At 57.8% G+C, this 22,785-nt stretch overlaps 1 protein-coding gene across 2 annotated transcripts; it reads left to right on the forward strand.

Annotated features, from left to right (window-relative positions):
• Window positions 1-936: 936 nt before the first annotated feature.
• ACACB (acetyl-CoA carboxylase beta) lies at window positions 937-22,782 on the forward strand. 2 transcript variants are annotated; one of them, XM_063415975.1, is made up of 53 exons: window positions 938-1,134; window positions 1,795-2,204; window positions 2,879-3,005; window positions 3,393-3,531; window positions 3,755-3,864; window positions 4,029-4,110; window positions 4,530-4,628; window positions 4,911-5,020; window positions 5,266-5,376; window positions 5,524-5,733; window positions 6,054-6,224; window positions 6,406-6,567; window positions 6,737-6,900; window positions 7,452-7,602; window positions 7,678-7,781; window positions 8,355-8,436; window positions 9,044-9,189; window positions 9,259-9,409; window positions 9,520-9,654; window positions 9,837-9,983; window positions 10,060-10,248; window positions 10,551-10,651; window positions 10,731-10,819; window positions 10,919-11,043; window positions 11,423-11,536; window positions 11,619-11,732; window positions 12,088-12,177; window positions 12,271-12,389; window positions 12,597-12,734; window positions 13,159-13,258; window positions 13,351-13,458; window positions 13,638-13,694; window positions 14,284-14,325; window positions 14,394-14,609; window positions 14,693-14,848; window positions 15,141-15,344; window positions 15,796-15,951; window positions 16,214-16,336; window positions 16,662-16,931; window positions 17,244-17,341; window positions 17,485-17,605; window positions 17,782-17,892; window positions 18,102-18,245; window positions 18,326-18,446; window positions 18,580-18,676; window positions 18,844-18,940; window positions 19,152-19,287; window positions 19,558-19,735; window positions 19,841-19,953; window positions 20,451-20,605; window positions 20,760-20,930; window positions 21,427-21,563; window positions 21,679-22,782. In XM_063415975.1, the coding sequence occupies exons 2-53, from the start codon at window positions 1,804-1,806 to the stop codon at window positions 21,803-21,805; spliced, it is 7,119 nt and encodes a 2,372-aa protein (XP_063272045.1). In that variant the 5' UTR covers window positions 938-1,134; window positions 1,795-1,803; the 3' UTR covers window positions 21,806-22,782. The 2 variants fall into 2 exon arrangements, with proteins under 2 accessions (XP_063272044.1, XP_063272045.1); XM_063415974.1 differs by having other exon boundaries at window positions 937-1,134; window positions 10,731-11,043.
• Window positions 22,783-22,785: the final 3 nt, after the last annotated feature.

Here is a 22,785-nt window from a genome sequence, read left to right on the forward strand (position 1 = left end):
GAGGCTGTAAAGAAAATACATGGTCAGGAGTGTTGCTTGGTGCATCCATGATCTCAAGATTTTGGGATAAATTCTCCCAGCAGCCACAGGGAGGCTGTGACCAAGAGCCTTGGTAATGCTTTTGAGGTTTTTGTTGGCATTTAGACAGGAAAATCAAAAGGTTTTATGTTCTTCCAGGGTGTGTAATCACCTGGATGACAGGTGAGCTGTGCTGACCAAGGGCCTGGGGGTACTTGCTGGTGGCAGCAGTGCAGGTTTGTTCATTGACATCTCCCCGTTAATGGACTTACAGTTGCAAGTTATTTCAGATCTTTTAAAGATCTTAAAAGAGGGAACTTCGTGCTTTGCCACCTTGGGAGCAAATTAAAATTTCCACCTGTTGGTAATAACTGTTAGGACTTCCAGGAGGAAGAGGTGTTGACTTCATACTGCTGCGTTTCCAGCCCATCTTTGGATTTGTAATTCCTTTAATGGAAGTGAAGAGCCTATATTTTTTTGCAAATTACACCAGTTTTTATAGAATATCCTTGTAACCCTTCCTCTGGTGTTCTCTCTGAGGTAACACTATCACCATCGATGTTTATACTGTCTGTAGCCTTGCTGTATATGTTGTTTACTTGGGGTTTGTTTTTGCTTTGGTTTTTTTTCCCCCAGTGTGTTTTTTTTTAATAAAAATCACTTTGTTTACATGATCGTGCATTGGAACTTTAACACAGCGAGGGAGGAGGGGGTGGAATGGGGGGAGTCCCTGTTCCCCCCAGGGAGCCAAACCCAGGAGCGTGTCCTTGTCCTGTCCCCGTGACCAGGCACAGGGCCAGGCCACCTTTGTCCCCCAAGGATCGGGTGTCCCCCTCCCTCTTTCCACCCTCATCTCCAGCAGAACTTTTCCAGACACGTTAGCAGGGAAATATTTGTGCTTGACGTGACCATCACGTGTGACTCCCAAATGGAGCAGCCTGGGGGGGGCCGGCCCGTGCTTCCCTTGAGGGCGGCCCTGGCACTGCCGGGGCTCCGGCCCGGGCAGCGAGCGGGGACAGATGGACACACGGAGTGACCGGTGACACCGGAGTGACCAGGGAGCCCAGCGTGACCGGCGGGGGCTGATGTGGAGGGGACACGGGGCTGGCAGCCATGGTAGGGGCTGAGGGCCGGGCTGGGTGCTGAGGAGAGGGCGAGGGGCTGAGGGGAGAGAGAGGGGCGGGCGAGGGGCTGACGGGCGGGCTGGGGGCTGAAGGGAGGGTTGGGGGCTGAGGGGCGGGCGAGGGGCTGAAGGGCAGGACATGGTGCTGAGGGCAGGACGAGGGGCTGAGGGCAGGACGAGGGGCTGAGGGGCGGGCGAGGGGCTGAGGGGAGGGTTGGGGGCTGAGGGGAGGGTTGGGGGCTGAGGGGCGGGCTGGGGGCTGAAGGCGAGGGGCTGAGGGGAGGGTTGGGGGCTGAAGGGAGGGTTGGGGGCTGAGGGCAGGGCGAGGGGCTGAGGAGACCGTAGCGCTTTTCCCTCACCCCCGTGCCCAGCTTTGACGGGCATAATCGACCGCACTTGCCGCGATTTGCGGGTCCCGTTCAACGCCCCGCGGTGTGAGGGCCGGGCTGGGGGCCGCCATCCCGAGGGTGCTGTGAGGGCCGGGCAGGCGAGGCCGTGTCACCCCCCCTGCTCCTCACGGAGCTCCTGCTCCGGGCAGCCAAAACAGCTCCGGCCGAGGGCGGCCCGCACCGGGGGCTGCGGTGCTGGAGCTCTGGGGACGGGGCCGTGGTTTCGGCGGCACAGCCCTTACCGGGGCTCTCCCTCTCCGCCAGGGCCCGTAAATGCTGCAGGCTGCGCTGCTCCTGCTCGCTGTGCTGCTGCTCCTTTGGGCCAAAATGTCCAACACGCGGTGCGAGGAGAAGAAGCCGGAGGAGAGCCCCGCGGGGCCGCCCCCCGCAGCCGGGCCCCCAGCGGGGCCGAGCCCCCCGGGCCGGCAGCTGCCGCGGGCCAGGCGGGCGAGCGCGGAGCAGGAGCAGCTCGCCGTGTACAACCCCGCGGCGCTGCGCCGCCCGGCCCTCGCCAAGTTCGTGCTGGGCTCCTTCGACGACAACTCCTCCGATGATGAGCTGATGGCCACGGCCTTCAGGGTGGGCCGGCGGCGCAGCAGCCTGGCCGGGGTGGGGGGTACCGCTCCCGAGCCCCTCACCGTGAGCGCTCTCATGGAGCCCAGTGCCGGCATCAGGTACGGCTGGCAATCCCCGATGGCCGGAGCGCGGCCGGGCAGGGAGGTCCCGGTTAGAGAGGGCGGGTGCTTGTGGTGGATGCATTGATGTTGGTAAAACTGGGGTGTGCACACGTGCTGGTGCTCCTCGGAACCCCAAGGTGATGCTTCCTTTGCGGGAGAGAGCCAGTGTCCTTGGCTGTGTGACAGCAGTGTCACCTGCACGAGTGTGGCAAGGACCAGGGCAGGGGGTGTCCCCACAAAGTCTCTAGTTTGGATATGGGGCAGCTCACTCCCTGCTGGCTGCACTGGGCAGCTTCCATGGGAGTGCAGCTGACATCCAGAAGAAACAAGCCAAAGGCTGGAAGACAAATACTCTCGTCTGCCTCCTCCAGCTGCTTTGCTCTGGCTAAAAATAACAAACCTTTGGCTGCAGGGACATGCTGTGACACTCCACAGCCCGACGGTGGCTCTTGCCACGCTGGGTTTGAGGTGGTGCTACCAGCAGTATCTCTGCAGCTCTCCTGTCCTTCCACAGATAGGGAATTTCCTTATGTCCTGCTTGAGTCACGTTGTAGATGTGGTTGGTGACCTTTGCAGGACAGGCTTTGCAGGGACTTTGGGGCTGGGAGAGGGCTCACTGGAGTGGCTCTGGGTTTCCTGGGCTCAGTGACAGCCACCACATCCCGCCACAGGCCCAGCATGTCGGGGCTGAACCTGACGAAGAGGAGCCACAGGAAGATGGACCTGCAGAGGGATTTTTCTGTTGCCTCCCCAGCCGAGTTCGTCACCCGCTTTGGGGGCAACCGTGTCATCGAGAAGGTCTGTCCCCACACGTCCCTTCTTGTGCCTGGGTAGGGGGTCACTGCTTTTTGCAGAGACATCTTTGAGCACTGCCCGAATGTCATGTGTCCACCAGGCCTGGAGCCAAGGCTGCCAGAGCTGTTCATTCCATGGCTTCACTCACTCTCACGGGCTGGGAGAGGGAACCCCACACAGCAGCTTTGCACAAACAATGGCCAAAATCCCATCCCTGGTCATCCCCCGTGCCAGACAGAAGAGATGTTCTTGAGGAGTCTCATGCTGTGCTGGGATGTACAACCAGCTGTGGGAAAGCCTGATTAACACATCCCCTGCTTTGCCCCACACCCATCCCTTGGGGTAGCAAGGACAGGGTTCACCCTGCCACCCCTGTCCCTGTCCCCTCAGGTGCTCATTGCCAACAACGGCATCGCTGCTGTGAAGTGCATGCGCTCCATCCGCCGCTGGGCCTACGAGATGTTCCGCAACGAGCGCGCCATTCGCTTTGTGGTCATGGTCACCCCCGAGGACCTCAAGGCCAATGCAGGTAATTCCTGAAAATATCCCCAAAAGGAAGTACCCCACCTGGGGCTGAGCCAGGCCAGCCCTTTGCTGCCTGGCATGTGAGGGCTCTGCATAGCCTGGAGTCACACACTTTCCTCCTGCGCAGCCAAATCCAGGAGTAAATAATTTTTCCCTGCTCCAGCCTCCCCAGGATGGAGGATTTGGGAAGGGATCTGGCTCCCACCACACCCTGTGCTCTCTTGCAGAGTACATCAAGATGGCAGATCACTACGTGCCTGTCCCTGGAGGGACCAACAACAACAACTACGCCAACGTGGAGCTGATTGTAGACATTTCCAAACGGATCCCAGTCCAGGTAGTGGCCATTTCTGTGTCTCCCACCTCCTTGCCAAGGGCAGCTGCTGTGCAGAGGGGACACCCCACAAGGGGGTGATGTCCCTGTGTGCTGAGGAGCTGGGCACGGTGGGAGATACCAGCACAGGGGTAACACACTCCCCCTGCTGCTTCTCCTTGTGCCAGGCAGTGTGGGCTGGCTGGGGACATGCCTCGGAGAACCACAAGCTGCCAGAGCTGCTGCAGAAAAACGGGATAGCTTTCCTAGGTAAGTCTCACTGCTTCTCTGTGCTGGGTGTTTGGCTGGTGTCACCCACAGTCACTGCCACGGACACTGCACTGGGAATGCCCCTATGGTGCCTCTGGCATGCCCAAACCATGGAGTGGCAGGCCTCAGGCTGGTTTCCTGGGGCATTCCCAGGAATCCTGCCGTTCTCTGGGTTTTCCCTGTGATGTTCAGGCTGATGCAGTGTTCACAGAGGAACACTGGGTGGGAGCAAACTTTGTGAGATTCCCAGCCTGAGCTCTCCTTGGAGAAGGGTTGAGCTTTGTCCTGAGCTGGGCAGTGGGTCTGGGGGGGTTTCTTGCATCCCCAGTCCTTGCAGAAGGCTGGTAGGGCCAACTCAGTGATGTGGGGATGGGCTGGTGGGTTGGGCACCCCCTCAGCCCTTCTCTCCCTCTCTGAAGGTCCCCCCAGAGATGCCATGTGGGCACTGGGGGACAAAGTCGCCTCCACCATTGTGGCTCAGACGCTGGCGATCCCCACACTGCCATGGAGTGGGAGCGGTGAGTGCCTCCTCACAGCCCCCACACCCTCCCTGCTCCCCTCCTTCCCTCCTCCCTGCCTCTCCTTCCCCCCAGAACAACCACCAGGACTGGGGTCCATGGCCCAGCTGGCCACACATATTGGAGACCCCATTGCAGCAGCTGATTCAGGCAGGGTGATTTTGGAGATGGGGTGCATGGAAACAAGGGAAATGATGGAATCCTCAGCTCCCTGGGCACCCACAGCGTGCCACCTCAGCTGTGCCATCCTGGTGGTGACCGTAGCCCTGGCCATATCTGCAGGTCTGGTGGCCCAGTGGTCCGAGGAGGACCAGAAGGATCAGCAGACCATCAGCATCCCCCTGGAGACGTATGCACAGGGCTGCATAAAGGATGTGGAGGAAGGCCTGGAGGTAAAGCTGAGCCTGTAGGCAGCTGCTTCTCTCTTGCCCACCATGATTCCTCCTCAGAACATGCCTGCCCTGGCCCTTCTGGCCTCCACCACAGTGACACGAGGCTGTGCCAGCAGCAGTTTGTCCCACTGAATGGATGTCAGTCGGGATAATCCTGCCCAGGGATGCCTGGAGTTGTGTGGGCTGTCGGGGTGGTGGGCTGGTGTCCAAAACACTGCAGTCACCCCAGCCCTTCACCCCCTGAGGTGGCCATGAGGATCGGCTATCCCCTGATGATCAAGGCAGCAGAAGGTGGTGGGGGCAAAGGCATCCGAAAAGTGGAGGCAGCAGAGGAGTTTAGTACCTGCTTCCGGCAGGTGAGAGACGCTTGGAACCCCCATCCCTGTTCCTGTCCCATCCCTGCTCCATCCAGGACAGCTCCCACTTCCTGCCACAACCCTGCCTCCCTCCCGGGATGAATTTCGGGGTGTGATGCCAGCGCAGGACCCTCTGCCCCACCGCAGGTGCAGGCGGAGGCGCCCGGATCCCCCATTTTCCTGATGCAGCTGGCGCAGCACGCGCGGCACCTGGAAGTGCAGGTCCTGGCAGATGAGTACGGCAGCGCCATCTCCCTCTTCAGCCGCGACTGCTCCATCCAGCGCCGCCACCAGAAGATCATCGAGGAGGCACCGGCCACCATCGCTGCCCCCGCTGTCACCGAGCTGATGGAGAAGGTGGGTGGCCTGATCTAGGGGCAGCACGAAGTTTTAGTGGGGAAACTGGGCTGGGTTTATTGGGGTTTTAAGGAAGGGAGGGACCCCTGAGCTGAGCAGGACTCCCTGTCCAGGGTGGTTGGGTACAGGAACAGCCTCCCCAGGGAAGCGATAACAGCCCTAAGCCTGCCAGAGTCCAGGGAGCATTGGGACTTTCAGGCCCATGGTGGGGTTTTGGGGGCGTCCTCTGCACAAGCAGGAGTTGGATGCTGATCCTGCAGGTCCTTTCCAAGCCAGGATACCCCACGATTCCATGATCCAGGGATTTCCCTCTCCTGCAGTGCGCTGTCCAGCTGGCCCAGATGGTTGGGTACGTCAGTGCAGGCACCGTGGAGTATCTGTACGGGGAGGACGGGAGCTTCCACTTCCTGGAGCTGAACCCCCGGCTGCAGGTGGAGCACCCGTGCACCGAGATGGTGGCGGACGTGAACCTCCCGGCTGCCCAGCTGCAGGTACCTGCACACGGCTCACTCCAGGGGGGTTAGAGGAGGCACTTTGGGCATTTAGGGTGGAGCACTGGCACAGGGAAGCCACTTCACATCCCAGCATGGAGAGTGCATGTGAAAGCAGCCAGCTTTCCTTCTACTCTGGCTTCCCACTGGGAACTCCGTTCAGACTCTGTCTCTCCTGCAGATTGCAATGGGCATCCCCTTGCACAGGATAAAAGACATCCGGGTGCTGTATGGGGAGAGCCCCTGGGGGGACACCCTCATCTGCTTCCAGAGCCCCTCCAACCCCCCCGTGCCCAGGGGCCACGTCATTGCTGCCCGGATCACCAGTGAGAACCCCGAGGAGGTGAGCTGGGGGACAAGGGGACTCTGCCACCTGTGGGGCTGAACTGGGCATGGTCCTCCCCAGCCAGACTGTTCATGGGATGGGTACAATCCATGGGGATTCCCCTTCTCTGTCTTGACTGCACGAGTTTCAATCCTGGTTCCTCCATCTCTGCTCTGTTTTGGCCCAGGGTTTCAAGCCCAGCTCAGGGACTGTACAGGAGCTGAACTTCCGCAGCAGCAAGAATGTCTGGGGGTATTTCAGCGTGGCAGCAGCCGGGGGGCTGCATGAATTTGCTGATTCCCAGTTTGGACACTGCTTCTCATGGGGAGAGAACCGGGAGGAGGCCATCTCGTGAGTGTGGCGGGATGAGTTGAAGGGCATGTGTCCTTGGGAAGAGTCACAATTGGTGTGTGAGTTGGGAAAAGCAGTTTTTATCTGACAGGACCAGAATGATGCTGATGTGCTAAGCACCTGGCTGTCTGGCCAAAGCCAGAAATTTTTGGACTGTGGAAGTGTTACAGCCCCAGCTCATCCACCTGATCCTCAAGGATGTGTTGAAGTCATCTGCTGAGCATTGCTTAGTGCCCATGAGCAGCAGTGTCCATTCAGGAACTAAGCAGTAGTTTCATTCAGGGCTGTTTCATGGCCAGGCTGGATGGAGCTTGGAGTAACCTGGTCTAGTGGAAAGTGTCCCTGCCCATGGCAGGGGGTGGAACAAGAGAATTTTTAAGGTCCCTTTCAACCCAGACCACGCAGTGATTCTACTCTGTGAAGGTGCTGTGGGCTCAGGAGCTCATCACCTCAGGAACTCATTGCCCTAGACCCTGAAGCTCCCCAACCCCTCTGCTGAGAGCCAAGTGCCACCTTCTCAGTCATTAATGAAGGCCTTTTCTCCCTAAAAGGAACATGGTGGTGGCCCTGAAGGAGCTGTCTATCCGTGGGGATTTCCGGACCACGGTGGAGTACCTGATCAAGCTGCTGGAGACAGAGAGCTTCCAGAACAACGAGATCCACACGGGCTGGCTGGACCACCTGATCGCCGAGAAAGTGCAGGTGGGGCTGCTGCCCTGGGCTCACCCTGCCCTGCTGTGGGGTGAGACCCAAACCCTGCTGGTTTTGCCCCCACAGGCAGAGAAGCCAGACACGATGCTGGGGGTTGTGTGTGGTGCCCTGAACGTGGCGGACGCTGCTTTCAGGACGTGCATGACTGACTTCCTGCACACGCTGGAGAGGTGCGGACTGGGGGCTGCCCAGAGGGGGCTCAGTCATGTGGGGAGCACCTTCCACCTGGCCAGGTTGCTCCAAACCCCATCCAACCTGGCCTTGAGCAATTCCAGGATTGGGGCAGCCACGATGGAGACATGAGTGTTGTTCTTTTGGGACATCTTCCTTCTGTTTTTGCTTTGCAAATTTAGTTACAGTTGTGCTGTGAGAGGCAGGCACAGGGGTTTCTGCTGTGGCTCACAGCTCTAGCTCCTCAGCTATCATTTTGTCTGGACAGTGGGAAAAGCTTCCCATGGCTGGGAAAATAGCTTTCAAGGGGAAGTGGCTTTGTTGTTGAATATCAAAGTTATTCCTCCAGCCTTGGAGGACTCCCAGGGCTCTCCCACGCACCTTATCTGATTGTTTTCCCAATGCCTGGCCTCCCTCCAGATCTGGCTGTGCATGTGGGTCACTTAAAGCTGACACTTGTCCCCTCTGGTCACCATTGTGCCCTCCCACCAGGACTGGGAGCACTGCTGACATTCCACGTGCTTGGAGAGGCTGGGAATGCCGTGGGGCCTGATCCCTCCATTGTGTTTCAGGGGCCAGGTGCTGCCAGCAGCCTCCCTGCTGAACATCGTGGATGTGGAGCTCATCTATGAGGGTGTGAAGTACATTCTGCAGGTGAGGGCAGGGCTGTGCTTCCCCCAAACCAGCCACAGAGCTTCTCAAGGGGTCAGGGCCATGCTCCTGTCCCAAGGGAGAAAAGTGAAATAAATACAAGACTGTCCTTTAAAAATGGGCAACGTAAAAATGAGGTTAATAACCTCATAAACTTAATAATCTCATAACCTTAATAACCTTGTTTTAACCTGGCAGACATTTTCATACACTTGTTGCCCTGAGTTTATTAAGGGACTTCATTTTCTTGCTTTTAAACCAAATTAGCTGGACTTCATGCAAATCTCCTTACTCACAATGAAAGTGGCAGGTGAGCCATGTGTTGTACAAACTCTGGGCTGTGAGTTAAACGAGCTGTGGGCTGTGAGTTGAGATAAACCAGCTGTGGGTTGTGAGTTAAACTAGCTCTGGGCTGTGAATTGAATTCTGGGCTGTGTGTTAAACCAGCTGTGGGCAGAGTTGAGTGCAGCCTGAGGTTGTGCCTCCGTCCTTCCCAGCACGGCCCCACCCTGTGGCAGCAGCCGTTCCACTGGGCGTGGGGCGGTGCCCCCAGCCCCAGCCTCGCTGTTCAGTGTTCTGGGCTTGCACTGAGGCTGTCCCCTGCCCACAGGTCGCCCGCCAGTCGCTGACCACCTACGTGGTCATCATGAACAGCACGCACATCGAGATCGACGTGCACCGCCTCAACGACGGCGGGCTGCTGCTCTCCTACGACGGCTGCAGCTACACCACCTACATGAAAGAGGAGATCGACAGGTACCCCCTCCTGCCAGGGCCCCCATCGCGCCTCCCTGACGTCTGGTGACACCTTTCCCTCTCCCGCAGGTACCGGATCACCATCGGCAACAAAACGTGCACCTTCGAGAAGGAGAAGGACCCGACGGTGCTGCGCTCGCCCTGCGCGGGGAAGCTGCTGCAGTACGCGGTGGAGGACGGCGGCCACGTGGGCGAGGGGAAGGTTTATGCGGAGATCGAGGTGAGCTTTGCACAAGAGCCGCAGGAGCAACGCTCGGCAAAGACGGAACCCCGCAGCACTGCTGGGATGCTCGTGGGATGTGCAGCCCGACGGTGTCCCCTCCTCCCCAGGTGATGAAGATCCTCATGACGCTGGCGGTGGAGGAGGCGGGGCGGCTGCGCTACGTGAAGCAGCCAGGAGCGCTGCTGGAGGCCGGCTGTGTCATCGCCCGCCTCCAGCTCGATGATCCCTCCAAAGTGAAGCCTGTGAGTCTCCTGGGGGCTGCCATCCCCTCCTGCCAGCTCCCAGTTGGCATCCTGGGGGTCAAAATGGAAGAGCTGCCCTGATGGGGCATCACAGTGATGTTCATGCCATGTCTTTGGGCGGTCTTTGGGCTCAAGAGTTGTCAACGAGGACAGTTCAGCCCACCTCCCTCTGCCCTCTCCAGGCACAGCCATTCACAGGGGGGCTCCCAGCGCAGCAGACCCTCCCCATCACTGGTGAGAAGCAGCACCAGGTTCTCCGCAACGTGCTGGACAACCTGACCAATGTCATGAACGGCTACTGCCTGCCCGAGCCCTACTTCAAGACCAAGGTGGGTGCCGGGCACCAGGCGTTTCACCCAGTTGCCACGAGGGCAAGCCCAGCAGCAGCAGCTTGTGCTCCTGCAGGTGAAGGAATGGGTGGCACAGCTGATGAAGACCCTGAGGGACCCTGCCCTGCCCCTGCTGGAGCTGCAGGAGATCATGACGAGCATTTCGGGAAGGATCCCGCTGGCCGTGGAGAAGTCCATCCGGAAGGTGATGGCGCAGTATGCCAGCAACATCACCTCCGTGCTCTGCCGCTTCCCCAGCCAGCAGGTGAGTGCCAGAGGGGGCTCACATCCTCTTAACTGCACCCACTTGGGGGCTCCTGCCTGAATTTGAGCTGCCACGATTTTATAACAAATGAAATGTGTGAGGGAAATATGTGGAGGTTTATATTTTCTATCCATGTTTGCTTCTATGTGTGCGTTTCTTTTTATATTCGTTTGTCACTTTGCATTTTTCACTTTGGTGGGAAAAAAAACCTCAAGGGGAAGGCTCTGGGTGGAGTAAGCAAAGGAGGAGCTGGCAGCCTCGTGCCTCTAAGCCACCCTGGACCCTGTCCTCTCTCCCCACAGATCGCCAACGTGCTGGACACTCACGCAGCCACCCTGCAGAGGAAGGCTGAGCGGGAGGTCTTCTTCATGAACACACAGAGCCTGGTGCAGCTGGTGCAGAGGTGAGTCCACTGCTGTCTGTGACCCCCCTGTCCCCCCATGGCCACCTCCTCACAGCCAGACGGGCTCTTTGCTCCCCAGGTACCGCAGCGGCATCCGGGGCTACATGAAGGCAGTGGTGCTGGACCTGCTCAGGCGCTACCTGCAAGTGGAGACACAGTTCCAGCATGGTGAGGGCTCGGGGCTCTCTGGGGGAGCTGCAGGGCTCTCTGGGGGAGCTGCAGGGCTCTCTGGAGGAGCTGCTGGGCTCACCAGGCCTTGCCCCACAGCTCACTACGACAAGTGTGTCATCAGCCTGAGGGAGCAGTGCAAACCTGACATGACCCCTGTGCTGGAGAGCATCTTCTCCCATGCCCAGGTGGCCAAGAAGAACCAGCTGGTGATCATGTTAATTGTGAGTACAGCCTGTGGCTGAGACTGCAGGAGCAAAGGCTGGTGGCAGGGAAGAGCCAAGGCAGCTCCACATTGCTTGAAGTGTGCATTCATGCCTCGTTATTGCTTTATTTTAATTATCTCCCCTCCGTGGTGTTGTGTGACTACGCTTGGGTCAAAGAGAGCCCATTTTAGTGCCTTTGGTCTTGTCCCCTTTGGCTGTGTGGGGCTGGGGGTGCAGGATGAAGCCATCCCCTGTGGGACTGGGGTTTGGGATGAAGCCATCCCCTGTGGGACTGGGGTTTGGGGTGAAGCCATCCCCTGTGGGACTGAGGTTTGGGATGAAGCCATCCTGCACAGCGAGGAGCCCGAGCTGAGCCACGGTGGCTGTGACATTGCAGGACCAGCTGTGTGGCCGTGACCCCACGCTGACAGATGAGCTGACAACCATCCTCCATGAGCTGACACAGCTCAGCAAGACCGAGCACTCCAAAGTGGCACTGAGAGCCCGGCAGGTCAGCCAGCACCGTGCAGTGCCATCCCATTCCTGTCCCCATCCCTGTCCCCTACGCTCCCAGCTCCTCTCTCCCCTGGCAGGTGCTCATTGCCTCTCACATGCCCTCCTACGAGCTACGGCACAACCAGGTTGAGTCCATCTTCATCTCTGCTATCGACATGTACGGACATGAGTACTGCCCGGAGAACCTGAAGGTTGGGAATTGTGTGTTTTTCCAGAGGGAATTTGGGTGGCTTTGGGGAAGGAGTCTGGCTGCAAGTGATTTAGTCTTGAAAACAGCGAAAAAATCACTCAAAGCCTTGCTGTAGTGGCTGTGTGGAGCAGAGGAGGGGCTGCACCCAGTGCTGCCAGTCCCCATCCATTGCTCCATGCTCCATTTGGCAGGGAACAGATGTGTACATCCATGTCTGGCTCTAGTGGCTTCCTCATGGTGGGCTGGATGTTTTGTGGCACCCTCGTAACCAGTCCTGCACCACTCCACATTGCTCCTAAAATAGAGCAGGGAGGTCTCACTTCATCCTTGCCCTAAACTTTACTTTCTTCCTGCAGAAACTGATCCTGTCAGAAACCTCCATCTTTGATGTGCTTCCCGTGTTCTTCTACCACACCAACAAGGTGGTGCGCATGGCAGCGCTGGAGGTGAGGCCTGGGGGACACAGAGGGGACCTGAGAGTGGCACAGGGGGCCCAGGGATGGCAGGGGCACGGTGGTACCTCCTGTGCCCCCTCACAGGTGTACGTGCGGCGGGGGTACATCGCCTACGAGCTGCACAGCCTGCAGCACCAGCAGCTCTCTGATGGCACCTGCCTCGTGGAGTTCAAGTTCATGCTGCCCTCCTCCCACCCCAACAGGTACAGGGGTCCTTCCCACACGCCTGTCCTGCTCCCCTGGACGTGGTTCTTTTCACAAAGCTCTGGGGTTTGTGTCATTCCCTCTGTGCAAAGCTGTCCCATTGCCGGTGGAGCAGGATGAGCCCTCTCAGGGTCGGGGTCCCCTGTGGGAGCTGTGTGGTCTCACATGGTGCCTCCCCCAGAGCTGACCCTTGCTCCCCATGGCAGGATGTCCGTCCCTATCAGCATTTCCAACCCTGACCTGGCCCGGCACAGCACAGAGCTCTTCATGGACAGCGGCTTTTGCCCCACGAGCCAGCGGATGGGAGTCATGGTGGCCTTCCGCAGATTTGAGGACTTCACAAGGTGGGGGCGCAGGGATATGCCTGGCCAGGCACGTGTTTGTGCGTTTTGGGTGCCACTGCAATTGTTGGAGAGCAAAATGGGATGCAAGAGCCATAGCTGGGGGCAGCTGGGCGGTGCTAGAGGCAGCTCCAGTTCCCACCACAGCTGCAGACTGGATATTCTCAGTACAGCACTTACCTTGTGGGGACATGAGGTGGCTTTTGAGGACATGTGAAGCATGGGGAAAGCTTTCATGGTCTAAGTTAAACTCTGCACATTAACACAGCAGAGCTCAGAGCTGCGTTTCATGAGCAGTGGGTTTGCCCTGGGATGGTGGGGCTGTTGTGCCTGTCACACTGTCACAATGAATCCCTGGTGCTGTCACTTCAGCCAGGGGGTGGGCACAACGTGCTGGCTTGTGACCCCATCCCTGCTGTGTGGGCAGGAGTTTCGATGAAGTGATCTCATGCTTTGCAAGCTCTCGGTCGGACAGCGGGCTCCTCAGCGAGGCACAGGCCACCACCTGGGATGAGGATGACACCAAGGTGGGCATGGAGCTGCTGCTGATACCCCCAGGTGGTGCTGGGGACAGCACTGATGCTGCTGGCCAGGGTTTACTGTGCGGTTTTGTTGCCAGAACATCCGTGAGGAGCCGATCCACATCCTCAATATCGCGCTCTGTTCAGCTGACCACGTGGAAGACGAGAAGCTGGTGCCCATCTTCAGAGCCTTTGCCCAGTCCAAGGTCTGTTGCTGGGGCTGAACTCTCTTTTTGTAAACCCTGCAAGCCAGAACACTGTACCCCAAGGCACTGCCTCCTCTCCATGCAGTGCACCCCAAAATGCTGCAGTTTAGGTTTTGTTTGCTCCCTCAGTGGAGATGTTTAAGCTCTTGTGACTGGTGGCATCTTCTGTTTCTGTGCAGAAGAATATCCTCGTTGAATGTGGTCTCCGGAGAATCACGTTCCTTGTTGCCCAGCAGGTGAGTGCAGCTGAGCCTCTGACATCTATAAATACCTTATAGACACAGCACTGAGTGATGGATGGACCCACACTGCTTCAGGAGCTGGGAATTACTTAATGAGCAATTCATAGAATGATTCATCTCCTGTATCATCCTTCATCCTCTCATGTTTCCAGTAATGTGGTTCCTGCAGAGCCAGTCCATAGCTTTAAGCTGCCTTTAGAAGCCATCACAGAGTAGAAGCCCAGAGCGATTTTGGGAGAAGGGACCTTAAAGTTCATGCTGTTCCACTGCCTGCCTTGGGGTGGAACTCTCCACTATCCCAGGCTGCTCCAAGCCCCTTCCAACCTGGCCTTGAAGACTTCCAGACATGGGGCAGCCACAGCTTCTCTGGGCATCCTGTGCCAAGGGCTCACCTCCTCACAGGGAACAATTGCTCACAGAGAACAATTTCTTCCTAAAATCCATTCTAATCAATCCCTCCCAGCCCTTTTCACTTTAGGGGAGAACAAAGCCTGCAAGGTTCTTTTCTTTTTAATGGAAAATCAGAACAGTCCTCTGTGCTCCAGGCCTGTTCACGTTGTCTTCTCTCTCCCTTTTGCTGCAGAGGGAATTCCCAAAGTTTTTCACGTTCAGAGCCAGGGATGAGGTAAGATCTGGTGCGAGCGGTGCCGGCGCGGCGCCAGCCCGGCGCTGGCTCACAGCTGTGCCTGGCAGTTCGCAGAGGATCGGATCTACCGGCACCTGGAGCCGGCGCTGGCCTTCCAGCTGGAGCTGAGCCGCATGCGCAACTTCGACCTGACGGCCATCCCCTGTGCCAGCCACAGGATGCACCTCTACCTGGGGGCTGCCAGGGTGCAGGCGGGCGCCGAGGCCACCGACTACCGCTTCTTCATCCGCGCCATCGTGCGCCACTCCGACCTCATCACCAAGGCAGGGTGCCACAGGGGCCCCCGCGGGCACAGTCAGGGTGCAGGGGTGGCCTGGCCCCTGCTGAGGCACCTGCTCCATCACAGGAGGCTTCCTTCGAGTACCTGCAGAATGAGGGCGAGCGGAGGCTCCTGGAGGCCATGGATGAGCTGGAGGTGGCCTTCAACAACACCATCGTGCGCACTGACTGCAACCACATCTTCCTCAACTTTGTGCCCACTGTCATCATGGACCCCTCTAAGGTGTGTTTCTTGGAGTTCTGCTTCCTCTGTCCTGGAAAAGTTCCTCTGTCAACCCCTGTGCTCAGGACCACTGCAAAGATAGGCAGGCCCCCCTCCACCATCCCTCCCTGTCCCCAGTGAGAGGGTGGATATCAGCACCAGGAGGTGTGGAGAGACAGAAAGGGCTCACCCAAAGCAAATCCAAAATGTCTGTTTGGGGTGGGCATGCCACAGGGCTGCTCCAGCCTTGGCGTCGTGTGCTGAGTGTTGTCCGTGCTGTCACCAAGCTCTCCGTGTGCCCTCCCCTGTGCAGATCGAGGAGTCGGTGCGCTCCATGGTGATGCGCTACGGCAGCCGCCTCTGGAAGCTGCGGGTGCTGCAGGCCGAGGTGAAGATCAACATCCGCCTGACGCCCACTGCCGCCGCCATCCCCATCCGCCTCTTCCTCACCAACGAGTCCGGATATTACCTGGACATCAGCACCTACAAGGAAGTGAGGGACCCCAGCACTGGCAGTGTGAGTAACCCCAGCGGTGACTGCAGGAACCCAGCCATGGTTGCCCGAGTGCTGCTGGCTCTGGCAGAGCTTTGAGGGGCTTCTGCAGAACTCCTTGTGCACCAGCAGGTCCCAGACTTCCAACAACATTCCCACAGCTGGATTGGTTTCATCCTATCTGTCTGCATCTGGTTGGGTTCCTTGGGGTGGTGCTTTGTTCAAAATGCATTGAGCTTCATCCTGTTGGGTTCCTTGGGACGATGCTGGTGTGGAGCTGGGCAGTTTTGAGCTCTGGAGGTGAAGGTCACTGTTAGGATGTCACTAGTACTGGCAGCACATCGGTGTGACTGTCCCCTCAATAGCAAAAAATGGGTGGAAAATCGCCTTGACCATGCAGGGCTCAGCAGTGCTCCAGAAGAAGAGTCACCATGACATTCAGGGAAGGCAACCAACTCTCTGCTCTCCTCTCCAGATCATGTTCCAGTCGTATGGGGACAAGCAGGGGCCTCAGCATGGCATGCTCATCAACACCCCCTATGTCACCAAGGACCTGCTTCAGGCCAAGCGGTTCCAGGCACAGTCCTTGGGCACCACCTACGTGTACGACTTCCCAGAGATGATCAGGCAGGTGAGTCTGGCTGAGCAGAAAGTGGCTCTAAATTACTATGAATGCTCTTTATCCTCACCCTCCCTGAATATTCCCCCCTGAGGAAAAGGTCCCTCTCCTCAGGCTGTCAAATGAGAAAATAAAAAGAGCTCAAGCCCCAACATTTTTGCTTATGTGAAACATTTCTAAACCAATTCCTAGCTCTTGGAATTCCTGAAACTAGATGGTCTTTAAGGTGTCTTCCAAGCCAAACCATTTCAAGCCATGTGCTGTGTCTCCACAGGCTCTCTTCAAGCTGTGGGGCTCCTTGGACAAGTACCCCAAGGACATCTTGACTTACACTGAGCTGGTCCTGGACTCGCAGGGGCACCTCGTGCAGATGAACAGGGTCCCTGGAGGGAACGAGGTAGCAGGAAATGATTTGGAATTGGGCAGGGGAAGTAGGTGGGAATGGTTGGTGGCTTAGTCTGGCTGTGTTTAAAGCTTGGGAGATGCTCCTCAACTGTTTTATCTGTTGGTTAATGCCACCTGCAGCTCAGCCCCTGTCTCTTCTTGGACGTGGCACTGAGTGCTCTGGTCTAGTTGACAAGGTGATGATCAGTCAAGCGCTGGACTCAATGATCTTGGAGGTCTTTTCCAACCCAGTTAACTCTGTGATTCTCTAAATGACTCTGGGACTCTGTGACTCTCTGGAGGATTCTGCCCTGTAACCTTGTGCTGTTTTGAGGCAGGTGGGGATGGTTGCTTTCAAAATGAATCTGAAGACCCCTGAGTACCCCACAGGCCGGGACATAGTGCTCATCTCCAACGACATCACACACAAGATCGGCTCCTTTGGACCTGAGGAGGACCTGGTGTTCCTGAGGGCCTCGGAGCTGGCGCGGGCCGAGGGCATCCCCCGCGTCTACATCGCCGCCAACAGCGGCGCCCGCATCGGCTTCGCCGACGAGATCAAGCACAGGTTCCAGGTGGCCTGGGTGGACCCAGCCGAGCCCTGCAAGGTGTGTGGGCACCTCCCCTCCTGCAGCACAGGGGAAAACAGTGGGTTTAGCTGGGAGGGGGGTGACCTGAGCAAAACTGGGTGTCAAATTGTGGGATCAGCAGGGGGGAAGGCCACACCTATACCCAGCACCATAGGGATGGTTCCGTTGGCTTCTTCTAGATGGTGGAGGTGAAGGTGCCAGTGCTGGCATGGCTGCTCTGTCCAGCTCTGGACCGTGCGTGGTTTGGGATAGGTTTGGGAAAGGGCCATGTCCCACGTGAGCATGTGTGTGGTGTGCTCCACAACTCATCCTTCTCCTCTTTCCTGGCAGGGATTCAGGTACCTGTACCTGACTCCCCAGGACTACACAAAGATCAGCACCATGAACTCGGTGCGCTGTGAGCACGTGGAGGAAGGCGGTGAGTCCAGGTGAGTCCCATATCCCATGAGAAACACAGAGCCACCCCAAGCTCTGCCCTACACCCCACCAGGATGCAGCTCCCACCTCAGCATCCTGCCAGCACATCAGGCAGGTGAATGCTTCCCACACCACGGCTCCACTTTCCCTGCAGGTATGTCCTGCTGGACATCATTGGGAAGGACAATGGATTTGGGGTGGAAAACCTGAGAGCTGCTGGTACCATCGCTGGGGAGTCCTCCCGTGCCTACGACGAAATAGTGACCATCAGCATGGTACAGCTGGGCCCTTCCCTCTGCTCCTCCCCTCTCTCCTGCTGGCTCTTAAAGTCACTGTGGGAGGGGAAACAGGATGCATCAAGGAGGCAGGGCCCTTCACAGCATCCTTCTGCCGGTGCTCGTGGTGTGTGCTGCAGCCCCAGTGACCCCAGGTGTCCCTCTGTGTGTGCCAGGTGACCTGTCGTGCCATCGGGATCGGTGCCTACCTGGTGAGGCTGGGCCAGCGCGTCATCCAGGTGGAGAACTCCCACATCATCCTCACGGGTGTCACGGCTCTCAACAAGGTACCAAGCTCTGGCTGCATGTCCTCCAGGGCACTGTTCTTCCCATCTCTACCTGTGTGGACTCCTTCCCTGTCCCTGGACAGAGGAAGAAATTCAGCCTCAGCCCACAGGAAATTTGCCTGTGCAGAGGTTTGGGCTGACAATCAGAGCAAGGCAGCAGCTGGTGTGTCAGCAGAGCCCCGTGTGTTTCCCTTGGGAACTCTGTCTAGGTGCTGGGACGGGAGGTTTACACGTCCAACAACCAGCTGGGAGGAGTGCAGATCATGCACAACAACGGCGTTTCCCATGTCACTGTCCCAGATGACTTTGAGGGGGTCTACACCATCCTGCAGTGGCTCTCCTACATCCCCAAGGTAGGAGGGTGCTGTAGCGTGGAGGTGGGAGATGTCACCCATACCTGGCTGGTGACCCACCCTCGGGGTCTCCCTTACAGGATAACCAGAGCCCGGTGCCTGTCACTGCCATAAGCGACCCTGTTGAAAGAGAAATTGATTTTGTCCCTTCCAAAGTCCCCTATGACCCCAGGTGGATGCTGGCAGGGAGACCCCATCCAAGTAAGTGAGAACAACCCAAAGGCCTCTGCAGCACTGTTCCCAAATGCAGAAGATGCTCTTGGCTGTGGGCTGGTGCTCAGGAAGCCTTCAGTGCTTGCCCTTGCACCATTCCGTGTTTTCCTGTGCTCCTCAGCTCTCAAAGGGACCTGGCAGAGCGGCTTCTTCGACCAGGGCAGCTTCATGGAGATCATGAAGCCGTGGGCTCAGACCGTTGTGGTTGGCAGAGCGAGGTACTGCCTGGAGCAGGGGATGGAGCTGGGATCCTGCACGTGTGGCCCCTCACCTTCAAGCCTTGGCTGTGGCACTGCTTTTGGGATGGTGGAGAAGGGAGCAGCTCTCTGGTGGGGCTGGGATCGGGGCATGCTGGCCTTGCTGAGCCCACCCTGCCCTGCCATAGGCTGGGAGGTCTCCCTGTGGGTGTCATCGCTGTTGAGACCCGCACCGTGGAGGTGACAATACCCGCTGACCCTGCCAACCTGGACTCAGAGGCAAAGGTGAGTGGGGTACAGCTGGGGCCAGGTGACATCTGAGAGGAGGATAGAGGGAAGGGAGGAGGAATAGCTCAGTGTGATCCTTGGGCACGTCTTGATTTTCCTTAATTCAGGTGAAATCAAGGGTGCTGGGGCAGTCTGTTTTCTTGCAGCAATTTCATGCAGCCTGCCAGGAGGAACTGGCACAGTCTCAGCTGCTCACTGCCTTTTCCAGATAATCCAGCAGGCTGGACAGGTCTGGTTCCCAGACTCTGCTTTTAAAACAGCCCAGGCCATTCGGGACTTCAACCGGGAACATCTCCCTCTGATGATCTTTGCCAACTGGAGAGGCTTCTCCAGCGGCATGAAAGGTACCTGTGCTTGGGATACCCACATTCCCATGGTGTGACAAACCCCTGCCACCCCTCAGGGGGTCCTGGGATGGCCCAGCCTGCCAGGGTGTGCACCACTCTAGGATGTGGGAGGTCATGGGGCATCGCAGGGCAGAGCTCCCAGGGGTTGGTGGCTTCCTGCTGGCTGGTTTTGCAGGGTGCTTTGTCTCTCCAATAGAGAAGGTGGCTTTGGGCAGCTGGGGAAGTGGCAATGGGGACACCCAGCCCCTGAGCCCCTTTGTCTTTCAGACATGTACGACCAGATGCTGAAGTTCGGCGCCTTCATCGTGGACAGCCTGCGGGACTTCAAGCAGCCTGTGCTGGTGTACATCCCCCCTCACGCGGAGCTGCGCGGCGGCTCCTGGGTGGTCATCGACTCCACCATCAACCCCCTGCACGTGGAGCTCTATGCTGACAAGGAGAGCAGGTCAGCACCCAGGACACCTCTGTGTCATCCAAAACACCCGTGTGTGTCAGCTGCAGGGACATCTTGACCTAGGATTTATTCTCCCGTGCTTTACCAAACTTCCAGGGGAGGCATTTTGGAGCCTGGAGGAACAGTGGAGATCAAGTTCAGAAAGAAGGATTTGGTGAAGACAATGAGAAGGATTGATACGGTTTATGCCAAGCTTGTTGAACAGCTGGGTAAGGAAAGGGAGTTTTGGACACTGGTAGTGGTAAGTTAAACATGAAGCTCAAGCTGGTGGCAACCACCAGGAGTCCTTTAGTGTCCTGCTGGGAAAACTCTTTATGTCTTCTCTGTTGGTGGAGCTGAGAGGATGTAATGGTGCTTTAGAACACCCGTATCTCCTGGGGACTCTGTCAGTGGGTTAAATGGGGCTGGGGTCCTCTCCTGGGCTTTGAGATGAAGGATGGCCATGAACTGGTTCCTGATGCATTGAGAGCTCGTTGCCCGCCTTTTCCCTCCAGCCTGCTACAACACGGCCCCACAAAACCCTTGCAGATGCCCCCTCCCCTCTCCCGTGGCGGGCGCTGTGGCCTTTGTGCCCATGGCTTGTGCGGCTCTGGTGTCGGTGTGCCAAGGACAGAGCCGTGGCACTGGGGTGGCAGCTGAAGCGGGAGCACAGAGGGGCCGCCCTGGTGGCATCACCGGGGGCTGCTCAGCCCGCCGTGTCCCACAGGGAGCCCCGAGCTGTCGGAGGCGCAGCGCAGGCAGCTGGAGAAGCAGCTGAAGGCGCGGGAGGAGCTGCTGCTGCCCGTGTACCACCAGGTGGCCGTGCGCTTCGCAGACCTGCACGACACCCCGGGCCGCATGCAGGAGAAGGGGGTCATCACGGTGAGCCGGGCACGGGGGAGGTGACAGGCAAAGGCGGGGGGAAAATCCTTTCCCTGTGACATCCCTGCTCCAGGGCTGCTCTCTGCCCTTCATCCCGCCGGAGCTGGGAGCGAGCAGCCGCCGGCAAACACGGGCTGAGCTCCGCTTTCCCCAGGACATCCTGGAGTGGAAGAGCGCCCGCTCCTTCCTCTACTGGCGGCTGCGGCGGCTGCTGCTGGAGGAGATGGTGAAGAGGGAGGTGCTGAAGGCCAACAGCGAGCTCAGCCACATCCACATCCAGTCCATGCTGCGGCGCTGGTTCATGGAGACGGAAGGAGCTGAGAAGGTACCCCCAGCCCCGGCTTCCTGAGGCACCTCCACAGGCAGGGCATCCCGAGGGATCCCACCTCACTCTCCCATCGTTCAGAGGCTTCAGTGGTGCCTCCCTGAGGGTTTCAGTGTGTGAGGATGGGTGGTGAAGCAGCCCTGGGCTGGGGCTGGCTCTTCAAATCAGGTGACTCCAATTGGGTGCTGGTGCTCAGTGATGGCAGAGTTTATCCCCAGATAAACATTTTCTACCATGACTGGGCTTCCCAGGGCAAAAGTGGGGTTTTCAGCAATTGAGCTGCTCTCAAATGACACACACACTGCCGTGCCTGCCTCAGGAAGGAGCACATGCAAAGGAACCATGTTTTACCTCTTTTGCTTTTTGAATGGTTTGCAAATAGGTGCAGGACAGGGAAGAAAAATCCCACAGCCTGGATTTGAGGCTGAAGGAGGAAAGGGGGGCTCAGGCTGTGCAGGCAGCAGGACCCCCCTGCCCACAGTGCTGCTTTCTCCAGGGCTACCTGTGGGACAACAACCAGGTGGTGGTGGAGTGGCTGGAGAAGCACATGCAGGAGGAGGACGGCACCCATTCGGCCATCAGGGAGAACATCAAGTACCTGAAGCGGGACTACATCCTCAAGCACATCCGGGGGTGAGTGCCCGTGGGAGCTGGGATGAGGAGGGGGATGCTGATCCCTGGGATGGGAGCAGCAGGAGGTGGACACCAGGCAGTTCTCACTCTCAGGAAATTGCCCTGTGCCTTGCAGTTTGCTCCAGGCCAACCCCGAGCTGACCATGGACTGCATCGTGCAGATGGCTCAGCACATCACCGGGCCACAGAAGGCCCAGGTTGCCCATCTCCTGTCCAGGGTGGACACTGATGACCCCTCCTGAGCTGGGCAATCACCACGGGGTAGGAGAAACACCAGGACACGACCAGACCTCACCTGCCCACCTGGTTCCTCAGCACCTGAACTGAAGTCTTGGACTCCTGCTCGTGTGCCCAAATAAAGGACAGCGCTTTTAAGTGTTTTAAGCCATGGAGATGGTCCTGCCATCCATGCAGAATCCCCTCTGGCACTGGGGGTGCTGCCAGAGGGGCAGCTTGGCAGAAGATGAACTTGTCCCGAGCCAAGCCTGGAATCTGGACCTGGTGCAGAACTTGGTTTTAAAAAGAATCCAAAATATTTTCCTGTTTTAGTTGCCAGCCCTGGCCTTGGTCTTTCAAACAAGCACCAGGTCAGACACATCTCATGGGACTGGACAGAGCTGGAGGCACAGACCCCCTGGCCAGGGTCAGTGTCTGTTCAAGCTGACCAAGACCAGGCACCAAGAGCAGGAAATGAGAAGCAGCCTCCATGTGATGCTTTATAAACTGTGAGGAGCAATTTCTGTCGTCCTTCCCCTCACTGGTGGCCAAAGAGTAGATGTGGCCCTGAGTAGCTGGTGGCCCAGGAAAGACCTAAGTGAGCTAATCTGGAGCTGCTCCTGTGGGAATGTCCAAGGATCCACCAGGGTTTGGCTGACCTCACTGTTCTTCTTGCCCATCTCGTGTCCTTTCTCCTGCAGAGCATGGGGAGGAGGGAGGATGACCTGATTCCTCCTTGGAAGCAGCAGAGCCATGGGGAGCTGTCACCTGCTTGTACCTGTACCCTGCTGCTCAGGTAGCCTTTGATCTTCTTGGTCATGGAGGGGAAATTCAGAGTTTTCCAGTGCCTCTGGCTGTGTCATTTCCCCAGCACGGATTTACCATGGGCTCAAAAGGAGGAGGTGGGATGGATGGAATTGGGACACCTGGCTCAAGTGCAGTGCTGGTATTGCCCTGGTTGAAGGTGTTGGACACCTCCTGGGGCTGGGTTGGGGGGTCCCACAGA

The sequence above is a fragment of the Prinia subflava genome, chromosome 19, assembly GCF_021018805.1.
Source record: "Prinia subflava isolate CZ2003 ecotype Zambia chromosome 19, Cam_Psub_1.2, whole genome shotgun sequence".
Classification (NCBI taxonomy): domain Eukaryota; kingdom Metazoa; phylum Chordata; class Aves; order Passeriformes; family Cisticolidae; genus Prinia; species Prinia subflava.

Coding starts and splice junctions, on each gene's coding strand:
- ACACB (XM_063415974.1), top strand. CDS start 1,804: ATGCTGCAGGCTGCGCTGCTCCTGCTCGCTGTGCTGCTGCTCCTTTGG. Junction 11,733..12,087: donor ACTGCCCGGAGAACCTGAAG/GTTGGGAATTGT, acceptor TTCTTCCTGCAG/AAACTGATCCTGTCAGAAAC. Junction 18,941..19,151: donor ACCTGGACTCAGAGGCAAAG/GTGAGTGGGGTA, acceptor TGCCTTTTCCAG/ATAATCCAGCAGGCTGGACA.